Source organism: Haemorhous mexicanus, chromosome Z, assembly GCF_027477595.1.
Source record: "Haemorhous mexicanus isolate bHaeMex1 chromosome Z, bHaeMex1.pri, whole genome shotgun sequence".
Taxonomy (NCBI): domain Eukaryota; kingdom Metazoa; phylum Chordata; class Aves; order Passeriformes; family Fringillidae; genus Haemorhous; species Haemorhous mexicanus.
In genome coordinates, this window is record NC_082381.1 from 7,295,730 (window position 1) to 7,313,999 (window position 18,270).

The 18,270-nt window shown below is 37.3% G+C and overlaps 1 protein-coding gene across 1 annotated transcript in view; it reads right to left on the minus strand.

The window, feature by feature from the left end:
* FBN2 (fibrillin 2) overlaps positions 1-18,270 on the minus strand; it is a 122,370-nt gene that overhangs the window by 13,599 nt on the left and 90,501 nt on the right. Inside the window, exons 39-55 of the mRNA XM_059836422.1 lie at positions 17,737-17,862; positions 16,908-17,033; positions 16,246-16,398; positions 12,020-12,088; positions 11,347-11,472; positions 10,457-10,582; positions 9,998-10,123; positions 8,577-8,693; positions 6,985-7,110; positions 6,576-6,695; positions 3,587-3,712; positions 2,882-3,034; positions 2,511-2,576; positions 2,134-2,259; positions 1,925-2,044; positions 1,234-1,356; positions 689-820 (exon numbers count right to left, since the gene is read on the minus strand). Of these exons, the coding sequence (XP_059692405.1) occupies positions 689-820; positions 1,234-1,356; positions 1,925-2,044; positions 2,134-2,259; positions 2,511-2,576; positions 2,882-3,034; positions 3,587-3,712; positions 6,576-6,695; positions 6,985-7,110; positions 8,577-8,693; positions 9,998-10,123; positions 10,457-10,582; positions 11,347-11,472; positions 12,020-12,088; positions 16,246-16,398; positions 16,908-17,033; positions 17,737-17,862 (2,061 nt within the window). The remainder of the gene's footprint in view (positions 1-688; positions 821-1,233; positions 1,357-1,924; positions 2,045-2,133; positions 2,260-2,510; positions 2,577-2,881; positions 3,035-3,586; positions 3,713-6,575; positions 6,696-6,984; positions 7,111-8,576; positions 8,694-9,997; positions 10,124-10,456; positions 10,583-11,346; positions 11,473-12,019; positions 12,089-16,245; positions 16,399-16,907; positions 17,034-17,736; positions 17,863-18,270) is intronic.

Genomic DNA, 18,270 nt, shown 5'->3' on the forward strand with positions numbered 1-18,270 from the left:
TATAAAATACTTCTTTATAAAACATTCATTAAGATGGGTGTTTATTTTTTTTCCCCCTGGAGAATTTTGGAATGGTCCTGGTTTTTTTTCTGTATACCAGAAAAAAGTACAATTTCCTGAAATATAGCTATTGTCTTCCCCTCAACTTTAATTGAGTAAATGATGGAGAAAAGGTGTTTGTTTACTTCCAGGATGGGGAATTGTTTTGAACTATGGCAGTTTGCACACCTTTCATCCTTTATGGCATTTATAGGTGGTTTCAGAATCCTAGGAGCCTTAATTATTTAAAGAAGTGACACATTATTTCTACTAATGCTAAAGGAAATGTAACTTTTTATTTATGAAACTCTTACTTCCTTCCCATAAACTGAGGTCTCATTTTTGGCAAAATAATTTTTTAGATGTAACAACTGTCTAAAAATCTTCTGGATTTACCTTTAGAGCAATAAAGTTTTTATTCTTATTAGTCAGTTAGAACTCAAACTTTGTATTTTGTTTCAGTGTAAGATGCTTAGTATCATTACATATCTTAAATGTCCTTCATTAGTTATTATTTTTTGATTATATATATATATATATATATATACACATTCATATATACACACATATATATACATATAAAAGAATTTTTATACTTTTTTGCTTTTGTATATTCCATTAGATGCCTTCTACTCCTTCTAAGCTTTACCTGTGCATCCTTCTCCATCAGGTCTCTGGGTCATCCCAGCAGGACAAATGCACACGAAGGTACCAATCAGATTTTTGCAAATCATGCCTCTTGATTCACAGTCATGGAGACCTTCAGCACACTCATCTAGATCTGGAAAAAAAAATGTATTTTTTGTGTTTGAACTTTCTTCCAGTAGCTTCAATTTCTGAAGAAAACTTCAAGAGAAAAGATGTACAGGGTTCCCTAAGTAAAAGCACTGAAGGAAAAGTCCAAAATCTATGATTATATGCAGCTATCTTGATCCTCATGAGCTGTATCATCTTGTCATGTTAAGGATGAAATTCACCACTGTGACACTCTTGGCTTTGCAGTCCCCATCAAGGGTTACACTTGATGACAAAAACACTAAATACTGCTTTTTTGTGAGTTCTGAAAGAGCAAATCATCACCTGCTGGGCTGTTTGCTACATTCCACTGCAGAGGATGAATGCAAGACGCACAGAAATATTTGGACTATGTGCTAGTGATGGAAGCTGGGGAGAAGTTTATACATCAGTCATTACCTTTGCACATCTTTTGGTCTTCCCTTAGCTCATATCCAACTGGGCAGGTGCACTCATAGGAACCATAAGTGTTGATACAACGAAAAGCACACAGCAGGGGGTTCTGAGCACACTCATTGATATCTGAGCAGAGAGAAATAAAACAGGCATTCCCTACCACGTTTCAAAATAATCACCAAGAGGGTTTCATTACACCTATGTTTCTCTTCTCAGCTAAAATTATCAGAAAGGTAATTCAAACTGTTAGTTTTTGAGTAACTAGAGAAAATTCATTAATGCTCTGCTTAAGAATAATGGCATAGTATATATATATGTAGAACTACTTGAGTTTAGTATGGCAAGTTAGGGCAGGCCTATTTCAGATTTTTATTATATGCTCATATTTAATGTACTTTTGTGTGATGAGAAATGTCAGCTGCAGAAAGCAAACTAAATGTGACTCATAACATGCAACATTTTTGAGTATGCCCCACACAGGGCATTCCCATTGAGTGTGGGAAGTCCCGTGATAAACTAAAAGTTCTGATTTAAGCCATTCAGATTTCTTTTCCAATGACAAATTTCAAAGCATAGAAACTTTGTTTTCTCCAAGTTATTACGGCACGAGAAACATGGCTAATGAAGTAATTTGAACGCTGCAGACTGGACAAAAGCCAAAGGAAAAAAAAAAAAAAAGAGGAGGACAGGTTACCTTCACAATTCATCACTGGGCCTGGCTCAAATCCTTCGTGACAGCTGCACTCAAAGCTGCCAACCACGTTAGAGCACGTTCCGTTTCCACAGGGGTTGCCAATGGAACATTCATCTGTATCTGTTCATAATGAATAAATGCAGAGTGAAGAGAACTGGGACAAGCTGTGCTTTAAGTTCAAGAGTTACAACTCCTATAACTGCACCCACCTATGCAATGCACCCCTGTGAAATCCAAGTTGTACCCCATGGGGCACTCGCAGCGGAACGATCCATCAGTATTGATGCAGTGACCATTGGAGCAAATCCCTGGGCTTTCAAGACATTCATTGACATCTAAAAAGCAGGAAGATATTAATAGCCACTCAGCTGACGCATTTCAAGCCTCAAAAAAAGCATTTAAAAAAAACCTAAGCACCCTATTATGTTTGTCTTGAGCCATGTACTTCCAGAAGCGTTCTTTTAACATACTTTACAGGTCAGCCTCTTGCCACCAGGAGCTGTGAGGAGTAAACTGTCACATGCTATAATATCCAAGTACAGTTTTAAGTATCAATATTTACTTTTTATATTCAGAAAATAGCTACCTTCACGTGTATCATCAATTCCAGGAATAGTTCCATGACCATATGGGCACAGGTCCTGAAAAGCAACTGTAGAGATACATTTTCTTTAAAAAATAGAGCAAGTGAGAGACAGAATCATGACAAATGGTTGAAGTCATCCAAAAAGGACACTAGTTCAGGTCTCTACAGAGCAATACCAAGAAATAAATATTTCTCTTTGTCTGCGGTGTCTTCCATATAATTTTACTCCTTTTGCTGACTTGAAAAATCATTCTAGAAAAAGTCACTGAGAGCAAATGCCAGAAAATCTCTCTTTCTAATGAACAAAAAGTACAACACCAATGTGTTCCTCCTTTTACCCCAGTAACAAATTTTAAACCTTAAATGTGTACCTTCCTCTTCCTTTGGACAGAGCTCACAAGGATCACCCCATCCTTCTCCTGGCATTTTACTGCAGCAACACTTGGCCTTTGTGGTGTTGAAAGCCTTTGGCACCGAGCACTTCCCATTCTCAAAGTTGGTGAAACAGAAGCTCTGACGAGTATCTAGGAGAAGAAATCACAGTTAGGCAGAGAAAGAACCTTCTCCCAAATCAGACAATGACAGTCACTGTGATATTTTATGAAACATCCCTTCGCCAGGATTTCTTCTCCTGGAAAGCTGGGAAGCTTCAGCTTCTCCCTGTTTTGCTCCTCTGGAATGTGATTTGGAGAACTGTTTACCCAGCATGTGAATTGTTTTTAATTAATGGCCAATCACAGCCAATTGTGTTGGACTCTCTGAGTCTGTCGCAGGTTTTTGTCTCTTTTCTTTTTCTTTAGTCTAGTTTTAGTATATAAATTTATTTTAATATAGTATCATAATATAATAAATCAAACTTCTGAGAACTTGGAGTCAGATTCTCATCTCTCACCTCATCCTGGAGACCCTCACAACACCACAACAATGACTGTCTGCCCTGAGAGAAACAACGTAACACCTGTATTTTTCATACTTTTAAAAAATCACTTATCGATCTTCGTAAAGATACAAACTGGGAGAGGTTTCCATAGAATATCTTTTATACTGAGTGCTGCATTCCTTATCCATGAACTCACCAAAGCACCTCCGCCCGTTATCAGACAGCACAAAACCTGTGGGACAGATGCACTGGAAACCTCCTGGGGTGTTGGTACAGGACCCAAAGAGGCAGATGTTGGGATCCTCGTTACACTCGTTAATATCTGTAAAGCAACAGAGACACCTTCACCATAACCTCACGTGCTGTGAACCCCGTGGTCAAGGAAGATTGTTTATTTATTGATTGATTGATTGAACTGAAGCAGCTTCTAATGAAATGACCAAGAGTTAAAGCTGTAGGTTTCACTGACTCCTTCAAATTAAGAGTTTCTCACTGGCATGCACCTTCTTTTCCAAACACCATTCTCTGCTCTTCATTACACTCAAAATAGAAACATTAAACAAATGCTTTCAGAATGTATTTCCCATAGGAACAATATTTTTCTGTAAACAAAAATGTATCTATAAACTATCCAAAGATTATTTTTCAAAATCTGTACATTGGGAGTTTTTTTTAATTAAAGGTATACTTTTTTCATGCTTCCTGTCAGATTCTGGGACTGAAACTACAGCTAGTTATTAGCAGAGTGACACCTTTACTTGTATTTACATGCCCACATTTATATTTAGCAGTCTTTTACTGCCACTCTCATTGTGTTATTTAAAATGTGTTCCTGTTATTGAACAATCTATAATCTATTACTATTACTATAAGAAGACAGTTAAGATTTATTTTTAATAGCAGTATATGATTAAATATTATATTAAATAATTATCAAAGGCATAACCCAAAGTATTAGTATTTAGTGTAAATCTCTAAGTGCCTGTAAAAATGTGCAGCTCAAACAGCACCAGGTGTACATCCCTCACTGTACAGACAACAGACAAAGCAGGAAAATAATATATTAAGAGACCCTTAATTTTTCATATTTATTATTCAAAACTATATTTTGACATATCCTATTCTACAAATACTAAAAGAATATATAAGCTGCCTTGCCAAGGTAATTTTTAAAGGTAATTATAATCTGATAAATAGTGAGATGCATTTTAATAATCTTCAAAGTACAATGCTTTTTGAGTCTTTCAGTAAGGAATATTGAAGAACCATCACAAATACCTGTGGCTATATAAGCATTTTACAATAAAAGTCACACAGAGCTTGACCCAAGTATAAGCAGGAACAAGGCTCTCTCCATGAAAATTAGCTTCATGGATGTTAAATACTCAAATTTGTAGTGCCACTTTTGCCCATATTTACTGAATTCTCTATTGTATCCAATTTTAGAAAATTACCCAGGTAAGAAGACAATGGAAATACAATCTTCATTATTTGGAAAATGTTAGTGGAGTGAAGGAAGAAATCAGGTGGGAGTAGATTCTGTGATATAACTTCTGAGAAATACTACCTTGAGTCCCACTTTCAGAAATTGCTGTTAGGTACAGCACATGGACAAACCAATGCAGCATAATCTGGCATTTGACTGAACTCTGCAGTAGCTTCCCAGGTACATTCTGTGTGAAGCATTCTAAATCAGCTTATTCCAGATAAAATGGTAAGTAATTCCCCAGTTGCTGTGATAGCTGCTGTTAATATACAAGCTCAGCAATTCAGCTGCATAGGAAAGTTGCTCTTTTGAAGTGCTCATTAGTACTGCAATGAATGGTCTGGGCTAAGGCTCTTTCTGTGGCCATGATGGAGAGGTGACTAGCCAGACTGTGGAAGAAAACAAGTCCTTTTCCCTTTATTCCTGCACAATGAAAGGAAATATATCACATGGGTAGGTGAAAGCTAAGAATTTTTCTGTGGCCCCAGTTCTGTTTTTCTCTGCATATAATCACCCTGAGCTCACAAAGCAATCAGCCACTGCCAACCTTCACATCACAGACAGCAGTAATGGATTCTCATAAAGCTGTTTGCATACAACATCAATGGAGTGTAATGGGGAACATCTGCTGGCAAGGGCTGTCAAAATATTAATCTAAGTTTTAGTGCAATCACACGTGATAATCTGGGTACTTCCTAGGAGATCTAGCTTCAGATTTTCTGGACACATGGCAGAATGACAAAAGAATGCAAGCAAGCCCCTTTCATTCAGTTTGGGCAAAAATCTGTCTGGCAGTCACTGATGTTCTCAAAAACAGAGATTCTGAGAAGGTACTAAAGTGGCCATAAACAGTAACATTCCTTGAAAACAAAAAGCTTCCATTATTTTATATTCTTGACTTTAGAACTGTAGGTGATTTGAATTCACCTCAAACATTACTACTAATATGGAGCCAGCAGCTGCCAAAAGAAATCATGAAGTTGGCAGGCAAAGTGAATATTGGTGGCATGACACAAGTGGCTGAGAGAACTCTGGGGCTTAGAAAAATAAATCCTGTTGTTCAAGACAGAAAGTTCAAAATGGTTCCTGTTCCTGCAGACACACAGATTAGGTGGCAGTAAGTCAAATCTTAAATGCCCAATAAATTCACAGTATCCCATGCTTTGCTCTGTTGGAAAAGCAATTTGTAATCTGAATTTATTTCTAGGTATCTGTCACAGCAAATCTTAGTTCAGTGTGTGACATTCAGCTCCTGAATGGCATTCAAGGCTTTAAGTGAGACCTGTATGAACAAACTAGAACATAAGAATTGATGACTGGTCTGCTGAAACCAAATGCTTGGCTCATGCATTGACTGCCAATTAAACTTCTGTAAAATTACTTAAATACAGTGAAAACACCTGTTACATGAATTATATTTTTTCAAAAGTCACTGAAAGATGAAACACTTCCTTTTTCACAAGTATTTTTGTTTGCATTAATGAAGACATCAATGTTCAAAATAGAGTACTATACAGAACAAAATATTCTTCTGCATTCCCTTTAAAAATGTCTTCCTGAAGACTTTTCATACCTATTCCCTGTCACCTTAAGTCAGCAAACATTAACAACCATTAGGGTGTACAACTGCTTTCCACCCAATTAGAACCACATACAAATTCTTAAATTGTTCAGGACCAACAGTTAGAACTTGCCTTACCAATACAACTTTCACTTTTTACTTCGTATCCTGGTGGACAGATGCACCTGAATGAGCCTTCCAAATTTTGGCATGTACCAGGAGAGCATGAGCCAGGCAGTGCCACACACTCGTTGGTATCTTTGGGGAATGGAGGAAATCAAGAAAGGTTTAGAATCTTGGAATTCTTACAGTAAAAAAACATGAAAAACACTGAAGGGTTCTGTACTAATTTTCTTTTTCTAAGGCTATTAAATGCTTGAAGGCCAACAACTATTCCAAAAAAATGTGTTTTCAGTTAAGTCACCATCATTCTCTTTTGATACTTAGATATTCACAGTGTTGCTTCCCTCTACATGGGAGCTATTTCAGCTAATTTCAGTTTATTTCAGCTCACCAGTACTTGAACATCATGTGGTTCCATACATACCTACACAATTCTTGCCATCCAGAGTAAGCTCATATCCTTCATTACACAAACACTTGAAAGAGCCAATTTCATTGAAACACCGTCCATTTCTGCACACCTGACCAAAGGAACTGCACTCATCAATATCTGATTAAAAAAAAATAAAAATTTCAGAATTGAACCCAAGAACTGAGAGTTGAGTCCCAGAATACTACATACAGTATGTTAGGAACACACTCAAGTTTCAATACTTAGTATTTCTGTGGAAAAGGTACATTTTGTAGAAACAAGAAATCAGCTGACAGCCAGAGGAAAGTAACTCTCACTTGAGCATTAAGATGCAGGCTCTAATTAAACCACACTTTTTAAATAGTGTATTACAATTTCCAGGCTTCTAGCATGACCTCAGTTACTGCATCTGGAGATATTCAATTACTGCTAAGGGACTGCATGACACCAAGTCTACCAACAGGGGAGAAAATGTTACATGGGGTGTTCTGGATTTTATCTGGATCCATATGCACTTGAGTTTCCTCCTAAAAACCTGTCCCTCAATCAAGCTTTGGACTATGTAATTTGCTTTCCACAGGATGATTTTCTCCTTCGTAGCAGTTCTGAAAATGATGTTTTAAAATGCTTCCTATTTTGCAGAGTTACTTCAGTAATGCAGACTTAAAGGAGCACTGCATAAGGAAGAAATACGGATGAGGAAGAATAAATGAAAAGAGTTTTGGATAACCATCAAGCTATAAGAAAAGCGTGTACTTTGCAGCACATTCTTGTTACTTAAAATTTTTCTTTCCTGGACAAGAAGAGGATTTAAAATGCTTTTTTAGAGATGTATTTGTTCTCTCCTGAAGCTGAAGACTCTGCGGTATTTTCCTTTTGTAGCAGGAAGGAGTGTAAAGCCTCCCTCTTTTCTATGCTTATGCTCTGCACAAGGGAGATCTCAGGTTTATGAGCCTGTTTCTCAGCCCAGGAAGGCGTCAGTTGCTTTATCACAAGCACCCAGGAATTAAAGCAGTCCAAACTCATCAGATACTCTGGTGCCCTGTGCTTTAGGTGATGTGAAACAGCAACGCCTGTGTCAGCTCTGCACGATTTTGCTCAATTTAGGAGAGCAGATCTGGCAGGTTACAGATCACCTGTCCTGGCTTTCTTAATGCTGGTCTTCTTTCTCACCCGGTGCAAGAGTCAAGCAAAAGGGTGAAATAAAAGAATTATTTTAAATTCATGAGGCAGCACTGGCAGTGGGATAGAACAAGAGGTGCCTGTGGACTTTGCCTGTAGCCAGAGATGTGCTGTAAATACCAAGGTAGTCTAAAGGAGTTGAGAGATGCATTAAAACTTCAGTGAACTGAAAGGTGTCCCAGCAGTCCAGATATTCAGGATAATTTTATATTATCTCAATTTGATGTAATTAAAAAAACACTTTTAATTACTTTAAAACATGACAGAAAGGACTAATCTCTAGGGCTGGTAACAGCAGAAGCTACTGCACTCAGTTAACTTTCTTTACACCCTGGCATCTCTTCTTTTTGACTACACACTGTCTTCCTTGGCATGCCAAGCCAGCAGCAATGAAAAATAAGAGCTTGGATTAGGTCTCTTACCCACACAATCATTATTACGAGTTAATTCAAATCCTGGATAACACAAGCAGTTGTATGATCCAACTGTGTTCTTGCAGGTTCCATTTCCACATGGATACTGTTCACACTCATCAACATCTGCAAGGAGAGACAAACTGCACATGGGAACTGGTTTTCCCAGGTATGGGTGATGCGTTGGCTGTGCACAATTGCAGTATCCTAAACTTTGGTCTCTCGTTTCATCTGTCACATTTTGTGTTTATGCTACAGATTTTTACAGCTTCTCAGTACACAGAGAAAAGACTACACAATGTAATTTTGTGTGTATTTAAAAAAAAAAAGGAACTGTTACATGTAAAAATAAATGTGTATGTGCAGTGTTCTGAAGACATTCCATCTGTTTGTTTTCCATACTAACATTTCCTAAATTTTTTAACATATACACTGATGAGGATTGAGTACAAAGGATTAGGCATCACAGCCCTGAAATGATCAATTGTTATGTACATATTGTACCCCAGAGCCCATGAAAAGCTGTTGAAAATGCAATTCAATTTATGTAAGTAAACGGATAATGTCAATATCACATCCAGAATTACAAAGACTGCTTAAAAATTTTTGCAGACATCCATTTTTAAAAGGCACTAAAGTTCAATGTCTCCTGTGTTTTCCAGTAATTTCTGGAGTTTCATGGGGATCTGGAAGCTACTGAGATTTTGTCCTGCTAGTTCTTCAAAATTTTGCATTGTCAAAAAGGTCACTTTTCCAAATATCCTCCTCTGTTTGTGTGACAAATGTGATTTAGTTTAAATACGAGAAGACTCCAGGCAAATATGAATATGTATTATAACATGAGTAGGTTTTAAATATCTGTTTAAAGTTGAAATGTATCACCTTTTCATTTTAAAACCCTGTAGAACTGAAAAGATTAAGAACTAAGACTATGAACCTAAAGAACAGGAACATTCTTAGTGTTGAATCTTATTTCTTATATCATCTCTATCATGTAATTTCACATGAAATTAGAATAAAGTTACATTAAACGGGGGATTCTGTTTTTTTTAAATGACACATGAACTCAGTAGATTTAAATCACTGGAAAATGTGTGGTTTTAGCTCCAAGCTCTATCACTCTCTGATACATCCTATAAAAACTCTCTGTTGAATAAGCCACTATGATGTATTTCTGTGGAAATGTTTCTTCAGTAACGTGGAGCTATCTCAGAACACATTGTTTTGTTCTGAGTTTTTTTCTCAAATTAATTTTTCCCCTCCAAGGACAGCTTCACAGACTTCATTCACAAAAAAATACCCCAGAAATGTCTGAATTAGTTTTTTAATGTCAGTATAACCTACTGAAAAAATCAGATTCATCTTCCCCGCTGCAAAGGAGGGGACAGCCAAAAAAACCCCACACACAGGAAAGTATTTTCTCTCCATACCCATGCACATAGTCTGATCTTGGGATGCCTTGAAGCCATTGTGACATATGCACTGGTAGCTTCCCTGCATGTCCACACACAAGCCATGACTGCAAACGTTAGGAATTTCCAGACATTCATTGCGATCTACAACAGAAACACAAAACAGATGGTGCACGCTATTGACCTCCATTATATCCTCGTTTTACACAAATAATGTTTTTACAATCCATTGTTATGATTAAAACCAGATTCAAAATTATCTACAAGCAAATCTGAATCGTAAGAGAACTTCATTTTACAGGAAGTACTTGCCTATACACCTTGAGGATAAAACTACTGCCATATTTTGGCTGATACCTAGAAAATGTCCCTTAAAAACATCACTCTTTCCCTTTCCTTTTTCTGAGAAATGTGTCTATAAAGTAAAACAGCAGAATGCACAAGGTAACAGAAAATAAAAGTCATCTGGTTTCTTACCAATGCAGGCACCATTGGGTGACAGTTTAAAGCCAGCAGCACATTCACAGCGGTAGCTCCCAGGGCTGTTGATACAGTCAGCATTTCTCTGGCAGAGGTTGTCCCCATTGCTGCACTCATCAATATCTGAAAAACCAAGAGTTCAGGCATCAGAAACCACTCCTGCCTCAGATTTACACTGTACTGTCTTGTCTGTGCAAGAGGAAACCTCAGTCCTACACAAAGCTCGAGCAGCATGACCTCCAGCCCTGTGTGCTGGGAATGCACACAAAAAGCAAAATCAACACCATTCATCCATGTCACCTTTTGGATGAAAGAGGATACCACGAATCCAACTTACCACGCATCAAAGTCACTTTGGAAATCTGCAACATCTACCTAAAGAAATTTCTGTACTTAAAAAAACTTTCCTCTTTGCCTTTGAGCTGAAAAAATGTATGTCACAATTTGCAATTTTTTAGGTTGCACACGTTAGCACAAAATCCTTGAATGAATGACAAAACTCCTACTAACTTTACAACATACAAAACTTTATCAGCTTCTGTAAATATCTCTGCCTCTAAAACTGTAGCAGAAGAGACACAAGTTGGAAAAAAAAATCAAGATAGTTTTTTTTGAGAAATTCTAAGAACAAGAATTAAATTTTCTCCCTAAAATAAAATAAAACAAAGATGCTGACTACCTATTTAGGGGCTTTGCAAAAACAATTACAAATTTTATTAGGTGCATATGCATCTGTAATAAAGACAAGCACTTAAACTGATTTATAACCTCGAGCCCTACAAAAGCTCACAGTCTGTCTCTTAGATTTTGAAAACCACATGAATTAAATGTTCCCTTTCCTTTTAGAATAAGCTAAAGGGGGAGAAAATATCCAAATTTCAAATCACCTTCACAGACCAGGAGCAGGTCGTTGTAACTGAATCCAGTGGGGCACTCACAGCGGAAGCTGCCAATCTGATTGATGCAAACTCCATTGGCACAGATTCCTGGGATTTCCTTACATTCATCAATGTCTGAAAGACAGAGAAGCTACTTTTAAGTACAGTTCATCATGTCTTTACACACCGCAAGGATTCTCATTTTCGCTGTGTTTAAAACTGAGTTGAGACGTTCTCTTTAATTTACAGAAATTACACACAGGTTACAAAACCACACATATGCCCACTATGACAGAAAATAGCATGTGAAGTTCAGGAAGTGATCAAAACAGAGCTACACTGAATATTGGCCAAGATGCAAAACTCACAATCCTGCAGAGAAGCCCCGCAGTATTTTTGAAGGCAAAGCTTTTTAATGTACTGATTAAAACTCAAAATCACGAACTTGAATGGTGGCAGGTAAGCAAAATGCCACAACAAAATGAAGAAGTTGAAAAAAAAAAAAGAAAGGAAACATATTACATACAAATTGGAAATTGGTCACAATTTGTGTCACCACTGTAACTCCAAAATGAAATGTAGCAACTTCAGTACATTAAATGCTTATTTTGGTTAACATTTTGCAGGCGTAAAAACATTAAGCAAAACAATTTTAGGATAAAATAAGAGTGGTGAAACTTACCAACAGCTTTTCCAGTATGAATGTCAAAAGTGAAGCCAGGAATATTTCCACATAGGCTCTTGAATTCAACTAGAGCAAAACACAGAGCAATGCATTTTCAGGGAATGCATAAATCTCCCAAAAATTATTTGCAGTCTTCTCAGCTACTACAGAGCTGTTTTAAGCCAAATCTACTCAGGAAAGCAACTGCCTCTTCTATAGCTTGTATTGAAAATTTAGACTGCCTGTAAATTAATGCAAATTGAAACAGCAACATACTTTCCTCAAATCTCGGCAGATTTTGGCAAGTGAGTAAAAGTCTGATTTGAGAATGCAATCATTCAGTCAGGTTTTGGTTCTGTTTTGTTTGGTTGGTTTTTTTAATAGAATTCCTTAAGGTTTATTCCTGTTTTCTAAGCATCTGTAGTGAGAATCTACAGCAGCATTTTCAAATATGACAAATAAATGTAATTTACCAGTACCTATGCTTCTTACACAATACTATTTGTTTTATTTTCTGTAGAACTACTGCAGATCAGTTCCTCTGAACTGTTCAGCAGAATGGGGACTGTGATTTAAAAAGAGATGCTCCAAAAACCCCACATTTTTTTAATATGCTCCTTCTATATATCCTCTTTTTGCACTTGGAGAGAGGGAAATGCTTGGTGTGCAAAATAAATTAACCAACAGCTTTCTAGGAAAGGTGTTTGAAATTGACAGGGTTTGCAACACAGAGAGAAAAATTTCTAGCATGGATTCTATTAATTATTGCAGATGAAGTTTTAGTGGCAGAACAGTGCTGTCCAGGCAAAAAGTTATTACACATTTACAGCAATAATTTTTTATCTAGGTAGAAGTATAAAAAATGAGAGGCCTACAAAGACAAGCATACCAAAAATGCATAGTACTACCAGAGGAATTTGTACCTGTTTGAGGGAAATGAAGCAATTCCAGTGTGAAGACACAACCAGCTTGAATGAACAGTTTGCAAACAGTAACCATGCAGTCACTATTCAACACCTTTTTAGATCCTATCAGCATTCAAATTATCCAGAAAAAATATGTTTCAATATTCAGTTTCCAAACTATTGCCAAGGAAGCATTTCAAGGTGTGTGGCAGGTTATTTTTACATTCAGGGCATTAGGTTAAAGTAAAATATCCTTCAAAAAAGTCATTAACATTCACATAAACATCTGACTGAAATAAAATTCAAAGGGTTTCTGGAAGTTTAATATCTGGAGATCTCCATGAGTGCTTGCTCCACTATTGGTGCTGCTGAGGACCTACAGGAAACCTCTTTACCCAACAGAAGGAAGAGTACAGAGCCTGCATTTGATTAGTCTCTAAACCTGAAATGCTGACAAATTATTCTAGCATCAAAACATGAAAACGAAGAGCTCCTTTTGTATTCCTACAAGTAATGCTCTTTAATCTGGAGCAGTTTTAGTCTTTACTGGCTGTAGTTTGAGTTTCTTGTCATCTACATTTTAATGGCAGCTCCTCAGCAGCTCATGATTCTAAAAAGTTTAACTACCATTACAAATCGAATAATTACTGCCTCCTTCACACCAAACATCCCCATTTTTAGCAAATTTCGTTAATCCTGCTAAGAACGACATTGGCAAAATCTTTTTCCTGCATTCAGACATACATGGTCATTTCTCTAAGCCAAGCAGGATCTAATGTATGTGAACACAAGCATTTTCTACTTTCTTCTGTCCTACAGTTAATGTCTGCTTAATGTTCACCCAGGTTATTCTTGCAGTACAGGGTACAGGGCTACAGAGCTGTCTACCATAGTGCTTTGCCATCCAGCAATTTACTGCCCTTTCATACATGTTACTATAATAATTTCACACAATAATATATTTTACATACTACTTATATATAAGATTTGAGGCTCAGCAACTTACATTATTTTCTGTAAGGAGATTTATGCCATTTAATGCTGTTAGTAATCCTGTCACTAAATAGACCAGACAAAAACAGAGCCCTGTGCTCACTACCCTGTCCTAGTGGGACACTAGGATCACCTGTGTGATCACCCATCTATGATAAAACATATCAGGTCTGGGAGAATGAGGAAGAGGCTCCAAGGACTGCAGGACCTCTTTAGTTCTATTATGCTACCTCCATGTTTCATAAATTTCACTGAATTCAGTTTTTCACACTTTTTTCCCCCCAGTCTTTACTGTCTGTGTAGAAAAAGAGTATATAATTAGGTAAGAATTGTATGAAAATGTCTTTATACAAATTGTCAAAATATCCACATAAAAGCATGCCAGAGATTTACCTTCTGGAAGCTTGGCTTTGCATCAGTGAGTTTAAAAACATTTCAAAACTCCATATACTTATAACCATATTATTTTTTAGAACAAAAAGATCTGTCACATAACAGGAAAAAAACTGAGATCAGGCACTCCTGAATTTACCAAACCATGGAAGAATTCTGTACATTCTTTGTTACCCTGTAACAGTGAAGCAGCTTTCTATACTTCCTTGGGTAAAAAAAACAAACTAAAAAGGACTATTATTTCTGGTTAAAGTCTGTATGCTAATAGTTATGATCTGCATAATGTGTAAAACCAAACAAAACAGTCTTTACTACTTAAAGTAATCCAACAGAGACTGATTGCTAAGAATAAACACAGAAGAAAGGAAGAAAGAGCTCTGTTCACCAAAGAAAAAAAGGCAAATGCATGGGCATGTGAAGTTCACTTACAATCCTCATCAGGGCAGAATAATGCTCTTAATGAGCCACTGGGCTCAGTCTGGTGATTTGGGAAAGGTCAGTGTACCCCAACTCCTGTCTGCAGCCCTCACCCAGATTGCAAAACAACTGATTCTAGAACATAAGTGTAGCTATTCAACCATTTCCACTTGGGAGTTGTGTTTGATCCCCTTCTCAATCCCTTTTCATGGTGATAAAGGTTCAACCATGCCTGCAGAAACAGTAAGTCATTTAGAAAAGCTAACAAGGCAACACTGAAATATTTCAGGAAATATTTAAACCCTATAACTGCTTGCACAATACCAAGCAATTTTGGTTTTAACAAATCATTAAAAGCTGCAGGAGTTTTTGAGAATTTGAGTGTCAGAAATCTAAAAGGAGAATTCTTTCTTCTACCAAGAACCTTAATTGCATGAATCCCTGCTAGCAGTTTGCTGTACTCTTCTCATCATGTTGTCACCATGGTGACAATTTTATGACATTTAGATAAATGACAATGGGAAAGAATTTCATGAGCTCTCTGTGGTAGCAAACATGTATTTCCTCTCTCAAGCTTATTTCCATTTCCCATTCCTGACTGCTAGGGGCATTCCTTCATTCTCCCTCCTCCTATTTAAAAAGGAAAAGGAAAAGGCAGCTTTCTCTTCTTTCCTGCCCTATTTTCCTCCTCTTTACTGTAAGGGAAAATCTTTCTTAAATTATCTGTTTTTTACCTCAAATCACCAGGATAAACCACTTTGAATGTAGTAATAAATTCTTTACACTAAAATCATAAATGATATTACAATCACAGCACCAGAGACATAGATTAGGTGACACTAAACCAGTAAATCTGGGGCAAGCACATTAAACAACAAACTGTTTGTACAAAACAGGCTCATGAGTTTTTTAGTTTTATTTAAGCATCTTTTCTCTTTTTTTCAAATGTAAAGAATTTTTCAATGGATGTCAGGTTTCCCTCTGAGTTTGTGATTCTCCCACCAATGACTTTTCTGAGTTGAGCTTTCAGGGATATCTTATTCCAGGAAAACAATTCCATGAAGACTGACTGAAAATGAACTGACCTTTATTATTTTCACCTCTTTTTATGGAAGAGAATTTTTTACTTCCCGTTGCAATGCCATACTTACTGGGCAATTTTCGCAAGTTCAGTCACCTTCAGCAGAGGAAATGTAAATGTGACCAGGCAGATCATGGATCAAATGTGAGACACAGCTGAAAAATCTAGAAAGGATTCCTACACTCAGGATGAAGCCCAATCTTGATGTTCTGACAGACCAGGACTACCAGGATAAATGCTTCTCCAACTATCAAGAACCAAATTACACTCTCCTAAATTAATTACCCTGGAGGACAGACTAGACAGGAGGTATCTCTGGTCAGCCAGTGTCTTCAACACCAGTATTACTGCTCAGTAAAAGTTCTTTTGGGATGAAATATTAACTTCAGTTAATAAGTCTAAGCAGCAGATAAGCAAAGAAAGTAACAAAACAGGGTGACCACAGAAGGCTTTACCTGTTCCTGGAGTTGGACACAGCTCACAAGGTTTGTTCCAGGCTTTCCCAATATTGTATGTGCAGCAGCACATCCTTTTGGTCACATTGAAGGGCAGCTCATTCTCACAGGAGGTTCCATTATAGCTTCTGTAGCAAAAGCTTTTCCTCATGTCTGGATGTGAGAAAAGAAGCACTTATGAAGTAACCAAAATCATGACAATTATGATATGTAAATATCAACCCCCTACCAGACAAGATTCATTAACTCTGTTTTCTGAATGCAACATAAACACAGGCATTTAAAAATAATTTTACGATTGATGTAATCCACAGTCTTTGTTTTAGACTTGTGTGACATATTTTCTGTTTTCATTTAAAGACACAATGGGGAAAAAGTCAAACTCCTAAGAAATCATAAACACAGTGTAGATACTCAACAGATCCATTTGCAAAGCAAACCCCACCATTTGGAAATGATCAGCTGAAATAAACCAGTGAACAGTGAGCCCTTTTAGGGAGTAAGAGCCCCTAAATGCTGCAGGCCAATCACAGGGATCTCTTTTCTGACAACATGACACCAGCTGGGAACTAAAAATAGTCAAAATAAACAAAAAGCACAGGGTCTGGGCCTCAAACAGCCTGATAATCTTGCAGTTCTAGTAAAGATGACATTGTGCATACCCATGCAGCTGTGTCCTCCGTTCACCTGCATATATTCAGGTGGGCAAATGCAGGTGTAGTTCCCCAAGGTGTTGTAGCAGGTGCCAGGACCACAGACACCAGGGTGTGCAACACACTCATCAATATCTAGGAAACAAGAAAAAAACACTCCAGGAAACGAGGGAGAAGAGGTCCAAGGCCAAGCAAATATTTCTGAGAAATGCAACCATAATAAACCATGCTAAGATAACAAAAATCCTTCATTTAAAGAATAGCTTGGAATATAGCTCTGATTTTAACCTCTAAGTTTAGCCTTAGTTCTCTTAAGTGCAAGACAACACACTGAATAAACTCTAAATTCTTGAACTTGTCACTGAAATCAACAAAAGACATTCACACCTCCTTCTCACAGCAGGGTTAGTCACTTTTTAGGGTCAATTTAGGGTCAATTTACAATTCGGTTGTAACAGTTACAAAAAATCTCAAAGACAGAAGGAAAAACAGCACGAACTTTACTTCATACTGAGTAAATTAAACGGCTACTGTCACACCCAAAATGCAGAGAGCATCATAAAACTTGCAGGGTGAGAAGCCAGAAATCATTAATAATCCCTTAGTTTGCTGAATACACACGGCTGAGGTCTAATATCTAAAATAAACATTAATATATTGAAGTGTTCCATTTCAAGCTTTGTACTAATTGTATCATTGGTGCCAAAGATAATGGTTTTAGGGAAAACTCTAGGGGAGGGTGGGGTGTACCATGCCTACCTAAGAATTTAAGGCTAAAAAGAAGTGGTTTTCATAATAACTGCACTGTGACAGAGAAAGAGGCTTTAAAGGACCCAACCTTCACAGATTCTTGTCTCTTCACTGAGGTAGTAACCTTTTGGGCATTCACACTGGAAGCTGCCAAAAGTGTTGATGCAATTTCCACCTTGGCAGAGACCTGGCAGCTCCTGACATTCATCAATGTCTGAGAACAGAGGGGAAAAAAAAGAACAACTCACCACGTTTTCATTCCGCAATGAAAAGAAAGAAGAGAATTTAAGTACTGCCCTGAAATTTTGCCAGCTAGTAGCTTTGAACTGTCATGTGTGGTTTTTTTGGTTTTTTTTTTCTTCTAAATTGCTCTCCAGGAATGCATGGATAAGATGCTCATTCTCTTCCATTCAAACAGCCCTTAAGGAGCAGTTTCAGCTTGTTAAGCCCAATGTTCCATTGCTGTTTACAGGATTTTGGCATCTAATTCCTCACTTCTGCCCATTTATTGGAACCAGAGCTGCTTTGCCTGATGAATATTTCCTGACATTTGCACTTTCTGCTGATGAGCTGCAATTTTCAAAAATGACTTATCCTTCAGGGCCCAATTTTGAAATCCAGT